At 54.5% G+C, this 21,956-nt stretch overlaps 1 protein-coding gene across 1 annotated transcript in view; it reads right to left on the bottom strand.

The window, feature by feature from the left end:
• LOC110292481 (protein-arginine deiminase type-1) overlaps window positions 1–21,956 on the bottom strand; it is a 31,548-nt gene that overhangs the window by 319 nt on the left and 9,273 nt on the right. Inside the window, exons 2-15 of the mRNA XM_021159794.2 lie at window positions 17,956–18,136; window positions 17,107–17,179; window positions 16,273–16,334; window positions 14,883–14,997; window positions 14,667–14,792; window positions 13,590–13,762; window positions 13,401–13,504; window positions 12,343–12,466; window positions 11,989–12,096; window positions 9,891–10,042; window positions 4,821–4,965; window positions 3,956–4,049; window positions 3,377–3,456; window positions 2,216–2,341 (exon numbers count right to left, since the gene is read on the bottom strand). Of these exons, the coding sequence (XP_021015453.1) occupies window positions 2,216–2,341; window positions 3,377–3,456; window positions 3,956–4,049; window positions 4,821–4,965; window positions 9,891–10,042; window positions 11,989–12,096; window positions 12,343–12,466; window positions 13,401–13,504; window positions 13,590–13,762; window positions 14,667–14,792; window positions 14,883–14,997; window positions 16,273–16,334; window positions 17,107–17,179; window positions 17,956–18,136 (1,663 nt within the window). The remainder of the gene's footprint in view (window positions 1–2,215; window positions 2,342–3,376; window positions 3,457–3,955; window positions 4,050–4,820; window positions 4,966–9,890; window positions 10,043–11,988; window positions 12,097–12,342; window positions 12,467–13,400; window positions 13,505–13,589; window positions 13,763–14,666; window positions 14,793–14,882; window positions 14,998–16,272; window positions 16,335–17,106; window positions 17,180–17,955; window positions 18,137–21,956) is intronic.

Here is a 21,956-nt window from a genome sequence, read left to right as displayed (position 1 = left end):
ACCGCACCGCTGGACTCCTTCTGGGTTCTGGCTCTGCTGATCCATCCTCTGCAGAATTAGGGGTTGGTCAGGAACTCGGGTCTCAGATGGGGTTGGGGTATGTGCCCATTATAAATTGGGAGTCGTAAGCAGAAAGATGGTGAGTCTGAGGCCAGCCTGGGCTACATAAATAAGACATATCTCAAAAAAAAAAAAAAAAAAAGTAAGAGGTGGGGAAGGCTTGCCGGGGGTAGTTCAGTGGTACAGTGTTTCCTGCTGTAACAACCCGGGGCTTGGCTAACTGTACCAAAGGCGGTCTGCGGCCCTCCTGTTCCTCCTTCCATCTCTTGTCATATTGTAACAAGTTTGTCACAACCAGAGATGAAATATGCTAACTATTAGGTCTCAAACTCAGGACAAATGGCCACCTGAGGTGCCTTTTTAACCTATCAAAGCTGCTCTGGCCACCAGGTTCTCCCAGCATCCCTCAATCCCTACCTGTTACAGGGTCCTCCTGGCTGGCACACCAGAACCTCTACTCTGAACCCGTCAGCCCAGGGACCAGGCTGCCTTTCCCTCTATAATCCAGCCATTTTGGTTACTCAGCCTCCCACCCCTATTTTTTTTTTTTTTGTCTACTCCTTATTTTCCTGTCTCTGTCTCTCCTCCTCCCTCTTTTCACATGACCCAACTCAGGGAGGCTCTGTTCACTCTGGCTATACGCTCTCTTTTATCTAAAAAAACAAAACAAAAAACAAAAACTCCCTTCTGCCACATTTAGGAGCGGTCATATCTCCTCTGTGTGTGTGTGTGTGTATCTTTCACTAGCGTGGTGACACCTCTGCAGTACACAGCTTGCCTGGCTGTTCACAGCATCCTGTTAGTCCTTAGCCCTTACTGAGTATCCGTGTACTCCAGAAACGTCATCCCTAAATCTCACAGTCCTCCCCCCAACCCCCTGGCCCGGGGTTGTGGTTCAGACAGGTCAAGTAACATTACCAAGGTCACAAAAACTTGTTGCCCGCTCCATGGGCTGGGGTGCACATGCTGGAGGGGGGAGGTTGCAGGGAGTCCAAGGGCAGGGAGAAGAATAAGAAGCCATGCTTATTGCCATGGTTAGGACTCTGCTCCCAGAGTTAAGAGTTCGAGGCCAGCCTGGTCTGCAAAGTGAGTTGCTGTTTCATAGAGTGACTTTGTCTGGGGGTGGGGTGGGCGTGGGAGGAGTCCAAGATCATGAGCTATAATCTCAGCCACGCCCAGTGGTCCTTCAGTGTTCAGATGCAAGCAGCCATTAGCACACGTGGCTGGGTAGGTTAAAATCACTTCCTGTCTCAGGTGGTTATCTGGCTTAGGGGATGCTGTGTTACACTGCAGACTGCCAGAGAGCTCACCCAGCAGGTAAAGCTCAAGCAGAAGGCACAGGCTCTCTTCAAGCAGCCCTGATCAGTGGGGATGGATTTTACCCTCCTGGTACTCTTGGTTGTTACAGGAGGCCAGAGATGTGGTTAAATACCTTGCGATGCCCAGCCGCAGGAGGCTTAGGGGGAAAACTCCTGTTTCTGAAGAACAGCGTGACAGCGTGGCATCCTGCCAGCCTGGACGCTGGACTTGGGACAGCCAAGGACAGCCAGGAACCTAGGTACTCCCTCACTCCAGCCTGCACACCCCTCCCCTAACTCAGTTCTACTCTGGTCTTGACAGAGGAGAGGTACCCAAGTTAAAGGCACAGTAGAGAAGGGGGGCCATTTCCCACTCCAGAGCCCACCTCTCTTCGAGAGCCTCACCACTTATCCTTTCCTGACAGGAAATGGGCTGACCAGCTGGCTGCTTCGATAGCATCGCTCAGACCCCGCCCAACTGAGGGCTCTTGGCCTCATCTGCCTGTCAGCTGCCTAATGGTTACGATTTGTTCTGCCTTCCTGGAAACCCTACACAGAAGTCCCCTGTGGGAGCCACAAGTGTAGGAACTAAACAAGCCAGTGAACCTCCGGACAGAAGGCAGAAACATCCCCGTCTACCTTTCCATCTAGAAAATGTGAGCTTTATTGGGTGTGACTGGCTTCCCCGCTGAGGGGTGTCTAGCAGCCCTTCCAGCTGCTGCCCACTGGGTACCAAATACACCAGCTCACTGTGGTCACTCAGTGACGCCCAGGATACGCATCTGCCCCACTTAGGAACTGCGGAATCAGCTGCCTCAGTATCCACCTGTCCTCGTACCCACCCACCGGGGACTCACCATGTCAGGAAAGAATGCTTCAGCGTAGGCTCCCTTCAGGAAGAAGAGCTGTGGAATGTCCACGATGTCGCTCTCGGAGAGGCCCAGCTCCCGCTTTAGCACCTCGCGGTTCCAGTCGATGCATTTCTGGGGAAGAGGGAAGCCGTGGGCCAATGGAGAGGACTCTTAAGTGCTCTGTGCCTGTGCGCAGCCCTGCGCTCCTGTGGGCGCCTCCGAGCCTCACAGTGGCTTTGTGCAAATGGACTCACAGGTGTCCGAAATGGGGAAACTGAGGCCCAAGGCAGCTCGCCTAACTGCGCAGAGCCAGGGAAAAGTTGAAGTTTGGTTCTGAAGGTCCCTGTCACTTGGTTACAATTTTTTTTAATTATTATTTTTTTAATTTTATGTGTATGGGTGTTTTGCCTGCCTGTGTGCCAGTGTGCTATGTTTACGCCTGGTGCCAGTGGAGGCCAGAAGAGGGCGCCAGTTGTCTTGGAACTGGAGTTCCAGATGGTGGTGACTTGCCACGTGGGTGCTGGGAATTGGACCTCCTCAGTCCTCTGGAGGAGCAGCCAGTGCTCTTATTTTTAAATTGTGACTAGTGTGTGCGTGTGAGTGTGTATATGCATGTGTCTATAGGTATATATGTATTTCTGGAATCAGACTTAGCTCATCAGGCTTGGCCACTTACTGAGACACTCTGACGATCCCCTGTCATTTTAGCATACTGCCCCAGCCACCGGTGGCTAATACTTCTGTTAGCCCCAGCCATCTATGTAACGTCCCTGGCAAAGTGCAGAAGGACCAAGGGGCCTCCTCCCTTCACTGAGCCCAGCACAGTGAACACGGCAGGCACCGTCTTTGGTCAGCCATATCCCTTCTTAGACCTGTGACACCTGATCTCTGCACAGGACCCCTGAGGACCCCGTGTCTCTGCCTCTCACAGTCATGCTTCCGGAGTGAGTGCTTGGATTCAATATCTGTGGAAATGAAGGGCACCCCCAGAGCCAGGCATTCCAGGAGCCTGTGCAGCCTGAGGGCGGTTAGCCTGTCCCCAAGTCCACCAACCCCTGAGGACAAGGCTCATCCCACAGCCTCAGAAATCTGCAGGGCAAACTGAGGCCAGGCCCTGTCCCCCACAGGCTGGACATTGCTACCATCCAGCTTCCATCCTGCCCTCACCTGCACATGTGCGCTATCCCTCCTGAGGTGCTTGTCAGCTAAGATGTCGTTGATGCTTCTCTTTGTCTTATGCTTGAGGCCTGTGGAGGACAGAATGTGTTCAGGGGACAGACTGTGCATGGCTTGGGGACACTGCCTGAAGCCCCCAGGCCTGGAGAAGCACATTGCAAGCCAGCGGCTCTGACAGGAGTAGGTTGGGGAAAGAGAAAGGCCAGACACTGAGGGGCTGCCTCCAGCTGCAGAGAAGACCTGGTGAAGACTCAGAAATACTGGGGAAAGGCCCCAGGGCTCCTCACAGCGCCCAACGCTGACCTCCCACACCTTGGTCACTATGTGACCAAGAGCACACATACCCTCAGTTGACCCCACCTCCAGCTAAGGTTGAGCCCATTTGAACCCAGGTGGGACCCATGCATCTCTCCCAAAGTCCAGCCTAGGAGCCCCACTAGCATCCAGGGCGACTCCCTGACTCCTTCGGTCCCTCCTTGCCCCAAGGCAGCCGTAGGAACACACCCAGGGATGGTGAAGGAAGGACAGAATCCCCATGAGGTGATAGGTGACACGGCCTTGGGTACTCACCATCAAACTGCTCGGCCTCCCCGTAGCCCTCCTCCTTCTTCTCCTGGAACAGCTGGAGGCAGGCACTGGGACTGGCCAGGAGGAGCCGGAAGCCCTGCCACAGAGGGGACAAAGGGCTCAAGGCATGGATCCAAGGACAGTTCAGGAGCCCACCCACCACACCCATGGTTCCCACCTGCAGGCCTTTCCCCACACTGGTCTCCCGACCCGGAGCCCTGCTCACTTTGCCTCCCAGGGAACTGAGTTCCCACCTAATCCAGGTGTGTCCCCGCTCCAGCTGTTCACTGTTCCTCCCCTTATCAGAGCTCTCGCCACGCTATGCCACAATCACCGTCTGGCCACCATGGTACTTAGTTCATGATGTCCGAAGGCCACTTTCTTCACAGCCCTCTCCACAAGACGGTGGGACTCTGTGGTCAGTGCAGAAACCATAGCCCATGCCTGTGTACAACCCTCCCCAGCCAGCCTTCGATTCTACGGACCTGAGTGAGGGCAGAACCCTTCTGAGCCTCGATTTTCTTACCTGTAAAATGGAGTCAATAAATGGGCCTGTTGGAGGGTTACATGGCTAAAAGTGTGTGTGAGTCCGGCATATAGTGTTTGAGTCATTTTTCCAACTCTTGCCTGATTCATGGATTAGTCTAGGTCTGAAAGGACCAGCAGGAAGCACACATGTCCTCCTGGCCTGAGGCTTTTGACTCCTCCAGGAAGCACTCCCTGATTAACACAGCCTAAGCCCCCCACACAATGACCCCATAGGACTGAACTGGTGGCAGTGCCCCTGTCCCGAGCCACCCCATCAGGCCAGATGGGGCAGAGGTGACTCAATTGGAAGTCTGTGGGGTAGTGGAGCAGGGGGTCCCACCTTTTGGTCAGAGGTGGGCACGAAGCTCAGAAACTCATCCACGTGGCCCACGGAAAGCCAGTCGGAATAGAGTTCCACAGGAGCCTGCACCTGTTGGGCCTGCAGGAAGTCACGCACCACCCTGGCCATCCGCCGCCCGCTGGGCCTGGTGGGAAGAGACACTCAGTCAGACACCTTTTGTCCTTATAACCTTCTGAGCAGGTCCTCTTTACCAGAGGGGAAACTGAGGCTTAGAGAGCTAACTCAATCTTGGCTACACTGAGCTAAGGTGACACCATCATGGCCACATGGCTGAGAAAGGTCAGGGACTCAGTCCACCTATTATAGGCCCGGAAATTTGAAGCCAAAGCTGAGGCCATTGGCAGCAGAGGGTGGGAGGACATCCCAAGAGAAGGGAGGCAGACACCCTAGGTCAGGGGACAGGTGGGACATGGTGGATGCAGGCCAGGCCAGGGCCAGGGGTCAGGTTTGGCAAGGGGGTGGAGCTTGTTTGATTAAGGCCTTCTGAGCCCAGCCAACCACACTGTGGAGTCTGAAAAAGAAAAAAGCCAGTCTTATTCACACCAGAGTGTTAGAGTCACACACTGCCTGGGGCATTTGGGGTTCTCCACGCCCAACCCCCAGACATTCCTGAGATGAGATCTAGCATTTCCTAATCCCCTTTACCCCTGAGGATGCTGCAGGAGCCTCCTCCCAGACTTCCCCGTGTAGCTGAGGATGGCTTTGAACTCCTGATCCTCCTGCTTCTAGCTCCCAAGTGCTGGGATCACAAGCAAGCAAGACCACAACCGGTTTATACAGTGCTGGGGGTTCAGGCATGTCACCATCTGAGCTGCAGCCCCCAGGCTTGGGCTTCAAATCGCTGGCCTTGAAACCCTTAAGGTCTGGCTCTGACGGCTGTGTGGCCCAGGCTGTCTCTTCTTGGTTCTCTGAGCCTTAGTTTCCCTCTGAGAAGAGGACCCACTTGAAGATTTATTTTATTTAAATAAAATGATCCTGTTCCTGACAGACTGCCCAGCTTAAGGCCACGCCACCCACAAGCTCTCAGACCTGCTTCCTATGGAGTGGTCCTGCCCTAAACAAGGAACGGCACCAATCAACCCTCGTCATCCTTCGCAGCTAGCGGGGGGCCGTCCTCTCTGGGTGGCCAGTGGCCTGTCCTTCTCCTTGATGCACACTGTGAACTTCATCCCTTCTGATCTATCCAGAGGGAGGCTTTCAAACATCAGACTATGCCTCTCTTTCAGATGGCCTCATTCCCATCTCACCTCCAGAAACTGCCTGGCCCCTGCCTAGCTCCTCCTGACTTCCTCATGGCCCGATGTCTACCTGACCCCAGCCTGGCCCTGACACTCTCTGCTTCACTCATTCTGGTCTCCTGTGGACCCCTGAACTTACCAGACACATTCCTGCCCCAGGACCTTTACATCTATTCTGCCCTCCGGCTGGAATCACAAACCTCTCCCCATGGTCTCATGGCTCCCCTCTTGCCTCTTCCTCTCTTGCAAGATGTAATGGTAACTCAAATCTTGCCATCTTTCTTTGAGGTTTGGACAAATGGAAGCCGTGTCCCAACTCCCTTCATAGCTTCTTTTTTCTCCGTGGCACCTGGGATATTACTTGCCTGGGTCTCACCCTCTGCTGAGGTGCGCACCCTATCAGAGCAGGACTTAGGGTTCTCAGCTGTTCTCTGCTGAAGCCCCGCCCCCTCACGTAATCTCTGCTTCAGAAACAGTGGTGAATGATGCAGATGCTTTGGAGCAGCTCTGTCTAGAGGCTTCAGAGGTGGCTCAGTTAGTGCACTGCTTGTCTAGTGTGCACGAGGTCTTGGGTTCAATCCCTGGTACCACATAGACAGGGTGTGGTGGTACAGTATCTGAGAGGCAGAGGTGGGGGATCCTCCTGTATTTTGAGTTTGATGTCAGCCAGGGCTACATGAGACTCTTCCTCAAAACATTAAAAATATAACCCAAAAGTCCATCATTTATAGTGACTGGAGTATGCCACAGACAAGTTCTGGGAATGTGCAGACGATGATGCTCCTGCTTGGAACTGGGTTCCGTGGTGGCGCACGCCTTTAATCCCAGCACTCGGGAGGCAGAGGCAGGCAGATTTCTGAGTTCGAGGCCAGCCTGGTCTACAAAGTGAGTTCCAGGACAGCCAGGGCTACACAGAGAAACCCTGTCTCGAAAAAACAAACAAACAAAGAAAGTGGGAACCACGTTCTTATGTCTGCTAATCCAGTATAGTGTGGGTCGTTTTGAAGGCCATCTTTGAAAACAATGAGAAACAATTCAGTAGGTGCAGAGCTACACTCCTCCTTGGAGCCCTCTCCCACCCTCCCTTCCGGAGGCTGAGGCAAAGGGGTCCAAGCCCCAGGAGAGTCATCTGTACATTATAAGCAGTCAGATTCATCTCTGCATCATAGCCAAAGACACCACCAGGGGGCAAACTTGTTCAAAGGCCCGATCTCGGTGAGTGGAAAACCCAAGGCAGCCAAGAAAGGATCTAGTTTGTTGGGTACCTCCTGTGAGCTAAGCTCGACTCTTATGCTTAATACCACTTGTAGTCCCCAAGAGCATCCTGAGCCGGCGTGGTGGCGCATGTCTATAATCCCAGCACTGGGGAGGAAAAGGCAGGTTGATCCCTGAGTTCGAGGCCAGCCTGGTCTACAGAGTGAGTTCCAGGACAGCCAGGGCAACACAGAGAAACCCTGTCTCAAAAAACCAACCAACCAAAGAAGATCGTCCTGGGATCATACATATTAGCAAAGTTACCATCCGAGGGTCACCCTGTCCCCTTCCTCACCTTGTGCCTCTCCTTTCTTTCTCCCTCAGCTTCAGCCCCTGCCCACTGGCCTCTTCCCATCTCACTAAACCCTCTGGCAAGCTCTAGCTCAGGACAGCAGGCCAACTACCAACTTCTACACTGGGACCCACAGAGGACACCTGGTTTCTGACTGTATCACTAATCCCGTGTGGCTCTAAACCGGTAGCTGTCCCTCTCTGAGCACCAGGGCCTCATCTGTCCACTAAGGGTCTTATTCCTGGTTTTTAACGGTCTATAGGCTGACGTACAGCTCCTTAGTGGGCCACAGTTGATGGGCACCTGGAGACTCTGCCTTCTTTGCAGGTCCTTCATGAGAACCTAGAGGGTCTAGAAAGTCTCTGCAGCTTGAAAGGGGAGGGGAAAGCTCCTGACTGGGGCAAGTATGCCCCCTCCATCCCCTACCCCACTGTATGTGTTCCTGACTGGGACAGGTATACCTCCTCCACCCCGTACCCCAACATACACACACAGAAGCCAGAGCCGACATCAGGTATCCTTCTCTATGGCTCCCCACCTTATTTCAGGGAGGGGGCAGGGCCTCTCACTGAACTTGGGGCTTACTTTTCAGCTAGGTTGGCAGCCCTGTGAGCCCCAGGGATCCTCTTGTCTCTGCCCCTCCCACCAGTGCTGGGATTACAGACGTAGGCTGTCATGCTCGGCTTCTAACATGACTGCTAAGGTTCCAAACTCAGACCTTCACACCTTGCCCACTAGGCAATCCGGCCAGCCCCAAGCGAGAGGGCCTTTTTATTAGGGCCCATTTTACAGCTAGAGAAAATGAGGCATGGGATAGAAAAGAAATCATTTATTTAAAATGTACCAGCATTGCCCTCTCTGCATCCTTAGAATGTCCTCTTCTGGATGCTGCTTTTTTGTTTGTTTTGCTTCGTTCTTTTCCTTTCTAGTTGTAATTTTAATTTAGCTTTTGTTTTGTTTGGGTTTTTGGTTTTGGAGACACACACCTCACTGCAGCCTGGCCTGGCCTTGAACTCACAGCTTTCCTGTTTCACCCTCTTGAGTACTGGGGTTACAGGGTTGTGCCACCATGCTCCACACCCACGTGCCCGGCACATGACCTTAATGTGAATGAACAAACTGACCACTGACAATTGGCTGCACACCGTGGTGACTGCAGCTGAGCGGCACAGCCCACATTTGTGGGCATCGGACTCCAGAGACTCACAGCTCCCTCCCTGCAGCCCTCTAGGCCTGAAGCCCAGGCTGTGGTAGGACCAGCCCCTGTATGCTATCTGAGATGGGTGTCCAGCAGGGTCACCCCCAGCCACACTCAGCCCAGTACAGCAGGTCGCAGCACCCAGCTGTGTGCCTCCCTTGGTACCAGCAACCCCTCCCTTGTATGATTTCACAGCCTTGGGTTTTCCACCTGAGGCTATGTGACCTTCCCACTGTCAGAGGCCAGATGGGGCTCAGAGGATGAGTTAGGGGACACCCAGGCTCCATACCAAGCTTCACAAATGAAAAGGTTATCCAGGGTTTGTGGTTGAGTGGTGCTCTGTGGGCTACTTGGGGAAGGGGAGGGACCCACTCGGTGTAGTAAGCAGGCATCTGCATCTGTCTACGTGTTAACTGAACCTTGACCTCTGCTCCATCACAGCTGGTCGGCATAGGGCCACCGAGATGCCCTGCCACAAGGGTACCCAGCTGGTTGCTTGCTCAGTTCCAGCTGCCTATTCTGCCTCTGGACCCTTCCAAGACAGGATAACAGCGGCTGGCTTCCCCTTCTGTCCCTGCTTATGTGGCAGAGGGCATGTCACCTCCCAGCTTGGCTGATTTTGGACAGGTTCTCATTAGTTCAGGCTGGCTTTTGGATTCTCAATGTAGCTGAAAATAACCATGAACTTGTGATCCTCCTGCCTCTACCCACCCAAGTGCCGGGATCACAGTCTGTGCATCTCTCTTGGATTACTTACTCCACGCTGGAGATCCGAACCCAGGTAAGTACTCATGCATGTTGGGCAAGCTCCTTCAACGGAGCTCATCCCCAGCCTCTGACGTGCTGGCTTAATGTGTTGATTATGCTTATCAGACTCTGGCCCACTAATTTGACCCTGAAACCTTATAATCTGTTGGAAAGTCATTCCCATGGACTGGAGAGCATCTTCCAGTCTGGACTCTGTGACAGTCCTTCCATGGGTTCTGGAGAGCACCTCTTAGTCCAGAGAGCCACATGGGTGAGCTTACTGAGTCCTCCCCCACCCGACACCCTTCCAAGCCACTCACTTGGGGAAGCTGCCACCAATGAGGATTCTGCCGAGGGGGTAGTCTATGTTGCCCACCCTCACTGGCGGGCTCACATCCAGGTTGCCGAAGGAATCCAGGCCAGAGGCACCTGCCAACTCGATCTCCCGGGTCACATATCCAAAGTCAGGACCCTAGAGAGGTGCCATGAGAAGCCCCCCCAGACAGGAGGGTCAGGGGGGAAGGAGCCATGCCTAGCAGAAGCAAGGACATGGGATACCTGCTCCCTGGCTCTCTGGTGAAAGCATGCTTCCATTCAAACCTACCAAGCCCTGGTCTACACTCTGATCAGATCAAGTCACTGCCCAGAGGAGAGCAGAGAGTCACCAGGCTCTTGATCGAGCAGCGAATGTCTAAGGGACTCAAGGATGGACAGTCATGGAAGACAGACCTTGGCTAGGGAAGGAAGGGAGAATGAAGCAAGTAAGGGCTGCGAAGATGGCTCCAGAGGAAAAGCAAGCACCGGCCACGAAAGTGTGAGGACCTGAGTGTGATCCCCAGGACCCACAGAAAAGCCTGGGGTGGTAGCCACTGGGCTGGTAGGACCAGCCCCTGTATGCTATCTGAGATGGGTGTCCGGCAGGGTCACCCCCAGCCACACTCAGCCCAGTACAGCAGGTCTCGGCACCCAGCTGTGTGCCTCCCTTGGTACCAGCAACCCCTCCCTTGTATGATTTCATAGCCTTGCCACTCCAGTACTGAGAGGTGGGGTAGACATGTGTGGAACTCTGGGACCTACTGGTCGGCTAGCCTAGCCTAACTGGTAAGTCCCAGGCCAATAAGAGACCACTGTCTCATAAAAATAAATGGGTGGCTGCTGAGGACACACACACACACACACACACACACACACTGAGAGAGGGAGAGGGAGAGGGAGAGGGAGAGGGAGAGGGAGAGGGAGAGGGAGAGGGAGAGGGAGAGGGGGAGGGGGAGGGAGAGGGAGAGGGAGAGGGAGAGGGAGAGGGAGAGGGAGAGGGAGAGGGAGAGGGAGAGGGAGAGGGAGAGGGAGAGGGAGAGGGAGAGGGAGAGGGAGAGGGAGAGGGAGGAGAGGGAGAGGGAGAGGGAGAGGGAGAGGGAGAGGGAGAGGGAGAGGGAGAGGGAGAGGGAGAGGGAGAGGGAGAGGGAGAGGGAGAGGGAGAGGGAGAGGGAGAGGGAAATACACCATACATTAAAACTTGTGAGCGCCGGGCAGTGGTGGCGCACGCCTTTAATCCCAGCCCTTGGGAGGCAGAGGCAGGCGGATTTCTGAGTTCGAGGACAGCCTGGTCTACAAAGTGAGTTCCAGGACATCCAGGGGAACACAGAGAAACCCTGTCTGTCTCAAAAACAAAAACAAAAACAAAAAAAAAACTTGTGAGCAGCTCGGGACTCTCAACACACCCATCAGGAAAAGAAGGCCGTCAGAAGCCTCAACCTACACCGTGAGCCAAGAAGAAAGAACACCATGACTTCAAAGGGAACAGAGGCCGAGGGATCGCAGTGCCAAAAGCAGACGCTCACTCTGCAGGAGACTTAGGGCTCACAAACCCACAGAAACAAGGCCACCTCGGGAGAAAGTGCAGCCGACTGTCAGGCAGGGGCCCGAAGGCGCCGGTTAGGATCGGGGCACGGTGCCCCACTGCCTTACTGACTTGGCAAGTTGCTTAACCTCCCCAGCCTCAGTGTCCTTGGTCCTGAAAGCTGGAGGGCAGTGTGAGCTGTGGCACCTGCTGCCATCCCGGAACAGGAAGTAGCGCAGTTCCTGGAGCGGCGTGCTCACTACGGTACATTGCCCCTCACAGTCAGGGCTGGCATTCCAGTTGACTCCCCACCACTGAGAATGAGCCTCTGACCAAGAACTTTGCTGCTATGCATCTCCCAGGATGCAACTGTGTTGGTAGTGGGTCTCTATTTGCATATGATTTGCATGTGGTTTGCATGTGATTTGCATTCTCAGATGGACCCTTCCACCCACTCTCCTGCTTGCTGTCAGCGCGCACACCACTCTCTGGACCATAAAGTTCCACCAGGGCTCCCAGGAGAGGAGCCACCGTAACCTCCCAGCTCCCCCATCCCATCCCTGTGTACTCGGGCCACATACCAGGATCCTCTTAAGGGCGAAGTCCCTCAAGCCTCTGTTTCGGGGGGAATCAAAGACCACAGGGAAGGATTTGTGAGGGGCGTCAATGTAGCCAAACTCCAACTCGTCCTGTGTGAGGAAGAAAGACCTACAGCAGGCCTCCTCAGAGGGTTTCGGGAAAGATGACCCCAGAAAGGACACAGGAGACCCATCCCAGAGTCAGGGCGTCTGGAGGAGGCAGGGAAGATTTCTCCTGCTGGAGGATGGCTCCTAGCTCTGTCCTGGTTGCTCTGGCTCCAGCCAGGCAGGCCTGTGTCCCCAGGCTGTCACCTACCACCCACTCACGGTTCTTCTCTGGGTTAGCCTTGCACACACCTGGATCCAGCGATCATTGCGATTCTCTGCCCGGGGACAGACCACTAGTTTGCAGTTGGCCTTTGTGGCCAGGTGGGACATGTCCTCCAAGAACTTGTCATTGCGGCCGTGGATATCTGTCACGCTGCAAGGACAGTGACAGCGGCTGGGACCAGAATCCAGTTGAGCCAGGACTGTGTCCCTGAGCTCTGAGCTTCAGATCTATCTATACCTTGGAGAGGCTAGGAGACTTGTGTGTGTGTGTGTGGGGGGGGGGGTGGTCTTGTTCTTAGAGCACATCAGACGACCAGTGCATGAACAGAACAAAGCCAGGCTGTGGAGCCCAGAGCCAGGGTGCCTGAACTATCCCAGGCAGTCCAAGGTGGCTACGGAGGTGACCCAGGATTGATGTCACTGGTGGAATATCAGTAAGTGGGCTAGCCTGGTCTTCTCAGAGCAGAGTGAGGGTGAAGACTCTGAGCAGACAGGAGGCTGGGACACTCCTGGCTCCAAGTGTACAGATAACCCTGCTTGGCCACACCTTCCTTGAATCTGCATCTAGCTCAGTGGGCCTGTCTCCACCTCTACCTGTGATATCTCAAGGGCTGGCCAGCAGAGGCCACCAGATACCAGGCCGTGGCAGAAGGCTCACGACAGCCAGAATGGGTCAGTCTTGGTGTGGGCCATGTGGCTGGGTCCCTAGATACTCAGAAAATGCAGTAGTGACCCAAGAGGGGTGAGGCCAGGTCCCTACAGTCACTAGCACAAATGTGGGGCTCACCTCCACCACCCAGGGTCTCATGTAGCAGAGGCTAGATTTGAACTCCCAGTCTTCCTCCCTGTACCTCCCAAATGAAGGATGGCAGGCCTCCACCACCACACCTGGCCCCAATACCCAGACTGAATTCAAGGCGTCTGGGCCATCAGACTTAGAGCAGGTGCTGGTCGCTGTGTCCTGACCTCCACTGCAGTCCTGTGGCAGCTCAGGGGATGTGACACCATTCCTGAATGATTCCAGCTGTGTGGCAGCACTGCTCACTTACCTCTCTGGTTTTGGCAAGGCGGGGCTGGGGGCTCACCTGCACACGTACAGCTCCAGGGGTGGCTGAGTGTTGGGGGTCATGATCCAGGGGGCCACCCGGAAGGTCACGCTGTCAGTGAAGACTGACACCTCGGAGAGGGGCTTGGGGGGAGGAGAGTTCAGTGGTTTTGTGGGTTCCTGGGTGCCCCACACCTCTCCCTTGACACAGCCCTTGTATTGAACCTACCCGTGTGTCCACCAGGCTGACACTGAGAGAGAGCAGCCCCGAGAAGCTGGCATCGGGGAAGGCGAGCCCTTCCACGTAGAACTGGATGGTCCTCTCCCCAGAATGCCTTTCCACCTCATAGGAGCTGTGACGGGGCCCTAGCACCTGTTTGTAGTTGGAGAGGGATGTCCCACCTAAGGAGAACAGGGTCAGGCCGGTGTGGAGACTGGGTTGGGGCTGGCAGGACAGGAGGACAGGAAACCTGTGGCAGGAATCTGGGCCCAAAGCACCCCTGGGGAGCTCTGCTTCAGTTCTCTTCCAGCGCTAAGATGCAGAAGCTGTGTAACCTTGGCTCAATGACTCAACCTCTCTGAGCCTTAGGTGAAGTGTATAGCAGACAAATAGAGAAAAGGGTCTGACCCAAAAGGTGATGAGGACCCAAATGTCTGTCCACGGTGCTTGTAAACAAATTATGCCAAATAAGGTAATCTATACATGGACTATTACACACCCACAAAGAAGCAATGAAGTGGCCGTGCGTGCACACAGTGGATGAACCTCATTGGAGGTGTCAGAAGGTAGTGGGAGTGGCTTCTGATGGGGTTGAGGTTATTAAAGATACCACCACTGAGCTGCACCCCAGTCCCTTAAAGTCGCAGATTGTGATTATAAACTCCAGCAATTCAGCCAGGATTTGAAGCCAGGACCTGGGTTCCGGGCTCTAAGGTTCCTGCCCCTTCCTCTCCTGCTTGGGCGGGGCCACCAGACCACAAGAATTCAGTGCAGACTGGCTGGCTTGAGGAGCCAATGAGTTATATGGGGTCAGCGGGGGAGGGGTGGGGGAGCGAGGGGGGTTAGGGACCTTGGTGCCCAACAAGCCTGGTTTGGAGCTCTCCCTCTACCTGACTGTGTGGCAGTGACTGTGTTTGGGCCTCAGTTTCTCCCACTGTGCAATGGGAGGAGCAGTTGGGGCCCCCGACCTTGGGTATCATATGGTTCCCTGATGGAATAGCCGTGCAAGCCACAGTGAGTTACTGAAGGGTGACAGACCCAGGGAACATGGAAGGAGGAAAGATGTGACAGGCCACAGCCACTCACCCCGGGCACAGAAGACCTTCAGTCTTCTGGAATCCGACAAAGATGCCTTCAAGACCAGCTTGTGGCTCTCAAAAAGCTCATCAGGGCCACCACAGCTCAGCACCATTGGGGACATGTCCTGCAGGTCTGGGAGAGTGGCTTTTGAGACAAGCCCCAATAACAACCCAGACCCCCCTCCATCCCTCCTCCTCACCTCCCATGCCTACTGTCACTCACCCTCCAGCGACCTCAAATGGTTAGCGTGCAGGTCTTCCCTGGACCCATGGATATCTCTGTCACAGTTTACCAAGAGGATGGCCCCGGAGCCCCCAGGGCCCCAGCGCCAGGTTTTCTGTGGCACACAGGAAGGCTTGGATTAGTCAAGCCTGGTGATTCTGGGAAGGGGACTAGACATGGCCTGGGCTGGCTCAGTGCTTAGCTCAGAGACTTTTACATTCTGGGTTTGCTTAAAGGTTTAACAAAGGACTGCGGGCACTTGGAGCAGAGCTTCCAGGAAGGCTTAGACCCAGAGATGGCCATCCTTGTGTAGTATACAGTGGCTGTGCCCAGGACCCACCGTGAGGAAGCAGGGCAGTGTCACTAATCACAGAAATGACCATGCTTTGGCTCTACCTAAGACCCACTCTGATCTCTATGGAGAAGAGGTCTCCATTCTGGCAGTCTCCTGGGCCCAACACTCACCAGGGTTTTGCAGGTCCTTCCAAGCTGAGGATCAAGATGCCTGACTCTGGGGTCAGCACTGTCCCCAATACCCTATGCCTTTTCTCCATTTTGCAAGAAAGCAAAGAGAAACTCTTGGGCGGGAACCCTGAGGTTCCAGTTGGTGCCCAGCCCCAGGTCTCCAGGACTGTACAGGTTCTTTGCCTCTATGGCACCCTTGCCCACCCCTCTGAGCAGACACCACCCTGCGCCCAGGTCCAAGACATGGTTTCCTTGTAGCCCCCAACTACAACCCCCTCAAGCAACCCCGTGCAGTGAATAACCTGCATAGCCAGTCAGGTGTCCTGCCCCACCTTGTCCAAAAGACTTGAGATCCAGGCTGCCTCTCTGGATCTTTCCTTACAAACGGTACCTCCTGCCCCTGTGTGACAACATGCTTTTTGTGGGATAACTCCATTCTTTGTGGCCTAGCTGTAGCTGAATACCATATCCCCCTATACCAGAAGGAGGTCATTCTGTTATTCAACAATCCCTTGGGGCTGGAGAGATGGCTCAGCGGTGGCTCACAACCATCCATAATGAGATCTGACAGTCCTCTCCTGGTGTATCTGAGAACATCTACAGTGTACGTACATATAATAATAAATAAATCTTTAAAAAATCCCTCATGAAGCACCTGACATGTGGAGATGTCCAGATTTGAACCCCCTGAACAGAAACTATACAGCAAGCAGAATAGGACAGACCAGAGAGGGTAAGTGTTTCCCCCAACAGTCACACAGCATGTCTGTCACATAAGCCTAAGCTACTGCTCACTTGAGCCAGTTTGGCCATCCTTCCGTGGATAGACCAGATCCTGTTCTTTTAGAAGGAAGGCTGTCTGCTGCCAAGATCACCCAGGTCTCTGTTTCTCAGTGCCACACTCTTGGGGTATCCAGGGTCTCACCTTGTCACCAGAGCTTTTCTTCACCTTGCCTGTGCGTCCTGTGTCGACATCAAGGGACACATCTGCAAAGGGCAGACAGGTCACCTGTCGCTGTACCTGGAATGGTCCAGCCAGCTTAGCTCCCACCCCAGCTGAGGACCCAGAAGCCTAGCTCTGGAAACTCGACATTGAGGAATGTGTGTTGGCCTCAGGGCTCTGGCTAGAGCGACATTGGCAATTCTGGTGTCGGAAGGACACAAGTCCCTGTCTTGTCCATGTACGCTGAGTGACTATGTCTTAGAGACCCTGGGTTTCTTTCTTTCTTTTTTTTTTTGGTGTTTCGAGACAGGGTTTCTCTGTATAGCCCGAACTCACTTTGTAGACCAGGCTGGCCTCAAACTCAGAAATCCGCCTGCCTCTGCCTCCCGAGTGCTGGGATTAAAGGCGTGCGCCACCACGCCTAGTGACCCTGGGTTTCTATGTCACATGCAGGGTACCCTTAACTATATATAGCCCCTGGAGACTTATGATCAGGGTCTGCCATCCTCAGAGGATGCTGCAGTGGGCTCTGGGTGAAAGAGGCCCATGACTCTCCATGGTTCTAGGTTGGGACAATGGGACTCCCATGAGGAAGCCACTGTGGATCAAGCTCATAGCAGGGACATTGCTAGGCTTTATTGTCTCTGAGCATGGCTTGGTCTCAATCCCTATGGTCCTAGAGATGTTTGAAGTTCCCAAGAAGCCGAGGGGTGAGGTGGGTAGCTGAGGCTTCCCCCCTAAGGCCCTGAAAGCTTCAGTCACCGTCACTACGTCCAATAGCTACCGTGTCCAGAGGCAGGCAGGAGCGGGACTCACCAACAGCAGTTAGGTAGAGCACACTGTGGGCCAGGGCAGCAGCCTCCTGTGACTCAAAGTACGATACCTTCACCTGGGGGAAGAGAGTCAACCCTGAGAGAAGGCAAGGTGAAGCTATTTGGCAATTGTGACCTGGGGTACTGTTCCAGGGCCCCTCACAGTTTAAGGAGAAAAGAGGGCTACAAAGTTGGGTATGGCCACTCCAGGTCCTTCTGAGGATATGAGAGAGACAGACAAACTGGGGCTACTGTCTTTCCTACTGACCTAGACAGCTTGACCTTCCTTGACGTTATTCATCCTCTGTAGAGAGAGGGAATGACCAGTCTGGTCCCACAACCAGTGAACGCCAGGACTTTTGCCAAAGTCCAAGGGCTCCCACCCCTCCCCCACTTGCCCCAGGGGACAGGATTCTTTCCAGAGAAGGTTGGCTCAGGCCCTGCCTACAGCCATGTGCAGAGCCCCACACAGGTCCCAACTTGCTCCATCATAGAGAAAGCACCGGGCCAGCAGTTGAGGACCATTCTGTTATTCAACAACTGCAGTGTGTGGGAGACACCAGGGCCAGCTGGGAGCTGTCGGTCAAAGGTGGCTTGCCGGATACATGTGGAGACTTGAGTGGGTGTGCTGGGGCCCTGCATTCAAGTACGGCCATGCAATCCTTCATGGGGAAGCCCAGGGGCTTAGGGGCAACTGCAGGGAGTAACATAGAGGTGTGTGGATCTGAAGGGTGTCAGTTGCTATGTGGTGTTGGGGTGGGTGAGATGGGTCTGAGCCTCTGCAGATATCCCAGGAGATGGCTGGGCATGGGATACAAGCTAGTCCCCCACCCCGACTCTGGATGTTGTTTACCTTGAAGTCATGTAAGTCCTGACTGACTGTGTCCGCCACTACCACCATGTCCACGTTGGCATCCAGGGGCCAGTGGGCCCAGCCTGCGGGCTCTGCCACTCGCGAGGGATCGTAGACCATGTAGATCTTCACCTCAGAGCTCCCAGACACCCCGAAGGTCTTGGCACCTTTGGGCACATCACTGTGGAGAGGGAGGGAGAGAGACTGAGAGGTTCAGAGAGTGATGATGTGAGGTAGAAGCTGGGTCCTGGGACCGCAGCTGCTTAGGAGGCACCCCTCATACTATTGCCTGGCTGAATGCCCCCTGCCCCTGAACGTACATCCATGAGGCTCACACCCCAGGCTTCAGGGCTCTGTTTAAATGCCCCCCCTTTCAATAACCCTCCTCAAGTGGTTCGGGTTAACTGTCAACTTGGAGCATTATAGAATGATCCGAGATGGTTCAGAGGGTATAGATACCTGCCGCCAAGCACCCTGGGAGATCTGAGTTCAAGCCCCCCAGGCCCAAATGGCAGAGTGAAAGAGCCAACTCCTTCTGACCTCCGTTCATGTATGTGCACAGGCATGCACAAATACGCCTTTTAACATGATTGTGATTGATGTGGGGAGACCCATCTTAATTGTGGGCGGGGTGGTTTCCTGGGCAGGCAATCCTGGATGGAACAGGGTAGAGGGAGGGCTGAGCAGAAGTGTGAATTCATGACTCTCTTGTGATCTGTCTGGTTGTTTTATCACAGCCACGGGAAGAGAAACGAATACCTACCCCTATCCCTCTAGCTAAGGTCGAGTCACCTCCTGCCCGTCCCAGCTTTGTCCACCGTGCATGTCACCAGCCAGCTGTCCTGCTAGCTCAGTTCCCGAGGGCAGCCAGTTTGCCTAGCTTGCTGCTGGATCCTCAGTGTCTGTGCGGAGCGCTCAGGAGATGTGTGGGAAGGATGGAATACAGTCCCGCTTTCTACCAACCCCCAGGGCTCCCTCGGGCCCATCTGCACTGGAGTGGGGCCTCACAAAGCAGCTATTCTCTGTCCCTCCGAGGAGCCCCAGAGCTCTTGGCTCTGGAAGACAAGGATTCAAGCTGTGGAGCCCCTCAGCAGCTGGATCGCCTGCCTGCGGTCCTTCTGTAGCCGCAGCTTCAGATGGAGCAGACTCAAGCTTTGGGGCACCCAGAGCGAAGCCAGCAGTATCCTGGGGAGATGTGTTGCCTATTGACTCGACCAATACAAGCTGCCTACCTGTGTCAGGCACTCTCCTGGGGTCAGGCTCCACAATGCCCTCCTCCCTAAGAGGACATCCGGAGGGGGGCAGAGGGAAGCAGAGGTGCCAGTGTTCAGGGCTCTACCATAGTGTCTCACGGCTGTGAGGCCCCTGAAGACAGGCCCACTTAAAGAGGCCCCCCTGACTACACGTACAAGATGAGAGGTCTTTTCTCTTATTCTCCTAGCCGTGCCCTTTCCTGGGACCTTTCCTGAGAATCCATCCAAGCAAGCCTCTAGAGAAAACCCTCTTACAGTCCCCTACATAGTCACCCTGTCCCCACCAAGTTACTGTCTTCATTGACCACAGTGATGATGGGCACAATTCAGCCCCATACTGTGCTGCACTGCAGTGCCACCCTACTGATGAGGGGAGGGACAGAGCACCACAGGCCTCCCCTGACCATTCCCAGAACTTCCTCCAGCTGCATACCTGTTACCATGGAAACCACACACATTTCCCCTACCCCAGGTGTTCTCATCCTCTGATTTAGAGTCTCACTGGCCACCAGGGACAGACCTGCCCCCACAGTGGCTGTGGACCCTCTGAAGCCTTATCCCCATGGCTACTGCCGTGCTGACCGTATCATTCTGGGTCCCAGGTGTTCCTTGATTCTCAGCGTCCCAGACTTGAACCCATCAAATAACCAAGGTTGACCTTGAATTCCCGAGGCTCCAGCCCTTGAAGCGAGTTGTTCAGATATCAGCATTACAGTGTTCCATTCCTCCCTGCTGGCTGTCACTCTGACCTTGTCCCCTGGTCCAGCTCCCTGGGGACCAGCTCCCAGCCCCAGTGACCCTAGTACCCTTGCATCTCCTTATGCCCACCCGTGCTTCTGATGTGGCTGCCCGCACCTGGCCTCAGGCATCTCTCTGGGGTCCCACACACTGTGACATTACTGGGGATCCACCTGCTGTGGACAGCCCTGTCAGGACCTTTCCTGAATTCCAGCACCCCCACCCCAGGCCTCAATCCCCTGGGCCTTTTGCACCCGACCCTCTCAGCCTCTGAAGCTTTGGTCCCAGGGCAGTTTGGGCTGAGCTTACCCTCTGCCAGCTGCCTGGCAACTCCCGCAGTTGCCAAGGCCGACTCCCAACTCAGTCCCTGAGCTGTGTGCTAGACATGATGAGGGATTGTCTGGATCTGTGGCTGCTGATCTTGGGTGTGACCCTTGACAGTGACTGTTGAATCTCAATCTCTCTCTCTCTCTCTCTCACCTATGCCACGGTCCCCTTCACCCCAAGGGCAGGTCACCTGTATATCACCTATATCTTATCACACCTGTATCTTACCCCACCCCAAGCCTGTCCCTGACCTGGACCGGAGGTGTCATTTGCACCCCACTTTCCCTTCTCCCTCACACCCAACTTATGTGCATGGCAAACATCACCTGTTTTCATAACTTCTCCCCCCTTCACTCTCCCCAGCTGTTGAGACCCTCTACAGACAACTCCCACTCCCTACCCGCCCCCACACCTCCACCCAGGCCACGAGACTCACTCCATCTGCAGAGCTAGCACCCTTTCCCTTTTTGCTTGAAACATACCCACAGCTGGCTGCAAACCCCTGGGCTCTGCTTGCTTTCTCCTCCACCCAGCCTCAACAATGCTGCCCTGCCCCCATCCCCAGGTTTAACAGCCTTCTGGGGACACTTATATGCATATGCGCTTATTGTAAAACTTATCAACACGAGGTATATCCTACAACGGTCACACTGCGTCTTACTCCTTATTGGCGAGTGCCTTGTAAAGGCTCTAGAGCCCATTTCCCCTCACTGTGGCTGGCTGTAGCTGCAGCTCATTCCACACTTTGGCCAGGCAATAGTGTCTGTCCCAGATTGATCATTATACCACCAATAAAGCCATTGTCATTGAATCTGATGCCTAACTTGAATGTGGGTTGGAAGCAGAGGGGTGTGTACGTGCGTGTATGCGTGTGTGTGTGTGTGTGTGTGTGTGTGTGTGTGTGTGTGTGAGTGTGTCTGTGTGTGTGTGTACGGGAGCACAGGCGCCTAGTGCCTAGTGTCTCCCCCTCCTTCAGGACTTGAGCAACTTCGCAGAGTCAGTGCTGGAAGCTGTGGCGGTTTGAATGAGAGTGTCCTCCAGTGGGTCCTATATCCTGAAAGCTTGATCCTCAGTTGGTAAAAGGATTAGGAGGCGGAGCCTCGGGGCGGGGCCCGGGAGGTGTGGCCTCGGAGGAGGTGTGGCCTCAGGGAGGTGTGTCACTGGGGCTGGGCTTGGAGGCTTCTAAAATCCTGGCCCTTCCCAGTTCTCTCTCCTTTTCCGTCTTCTGTTTGAGGATCAGGTTGTAAACGCTCGGATACTGCACCAGCACCATGCCTGTCTGTATGCTTGCCGTGCTCCCTGCCGCCAGGGTCCTAGACTCTACTGCTCTGAAACCAGGGGCCCCAAATTAAACACTTTCTTATATAAGTTGCTTTTGGTCATGGTCACAGCACCAAAAGACAGAAAGACCCACCTTTGAATTCAAGCTAATGCTTCAGTAAAGGTGCCATATCCCATCCCTGTCTACCCACCTCCATAGCTAGGGACTAGTCAGTGGCTTCCCTTGAGAGGCAGCTATGAGCAGAACAGGCCTTCAGGGTCCTTCTCTGGGGCACGCAGGGGCCTATCCAGCTCAATCCCAGGGCCTTCCAGACTCTGGTCACCCTCACCCTGTCCATGTCGGTGGCAGGTGTTCAGTAAGGTCCCAGAGGACCAGGCAGTGTTACCACAGCTATTTCTTGT

This window comes from Mus caroli, unplaced genomic scaffold (assembly GCF_978045245.1).
Source record: "Mus caroli unplaced genomic scaffold, Mus_caroli_1 scaffold_6, whole genome shotgun sequence".
In the NCBI taxonomy this organism is placed as follows: domain Eukaryota; kingdom Metazoa; phylum Chordata; class Mammalia; order Rodentia; family Muridae; genus Mus; species Mus caroli.
The sequence above is the reverse complement of the archived record's forward strand: the minus strand, read 5'-3'. Positions and strand labels throughout refer to the sequence as shown.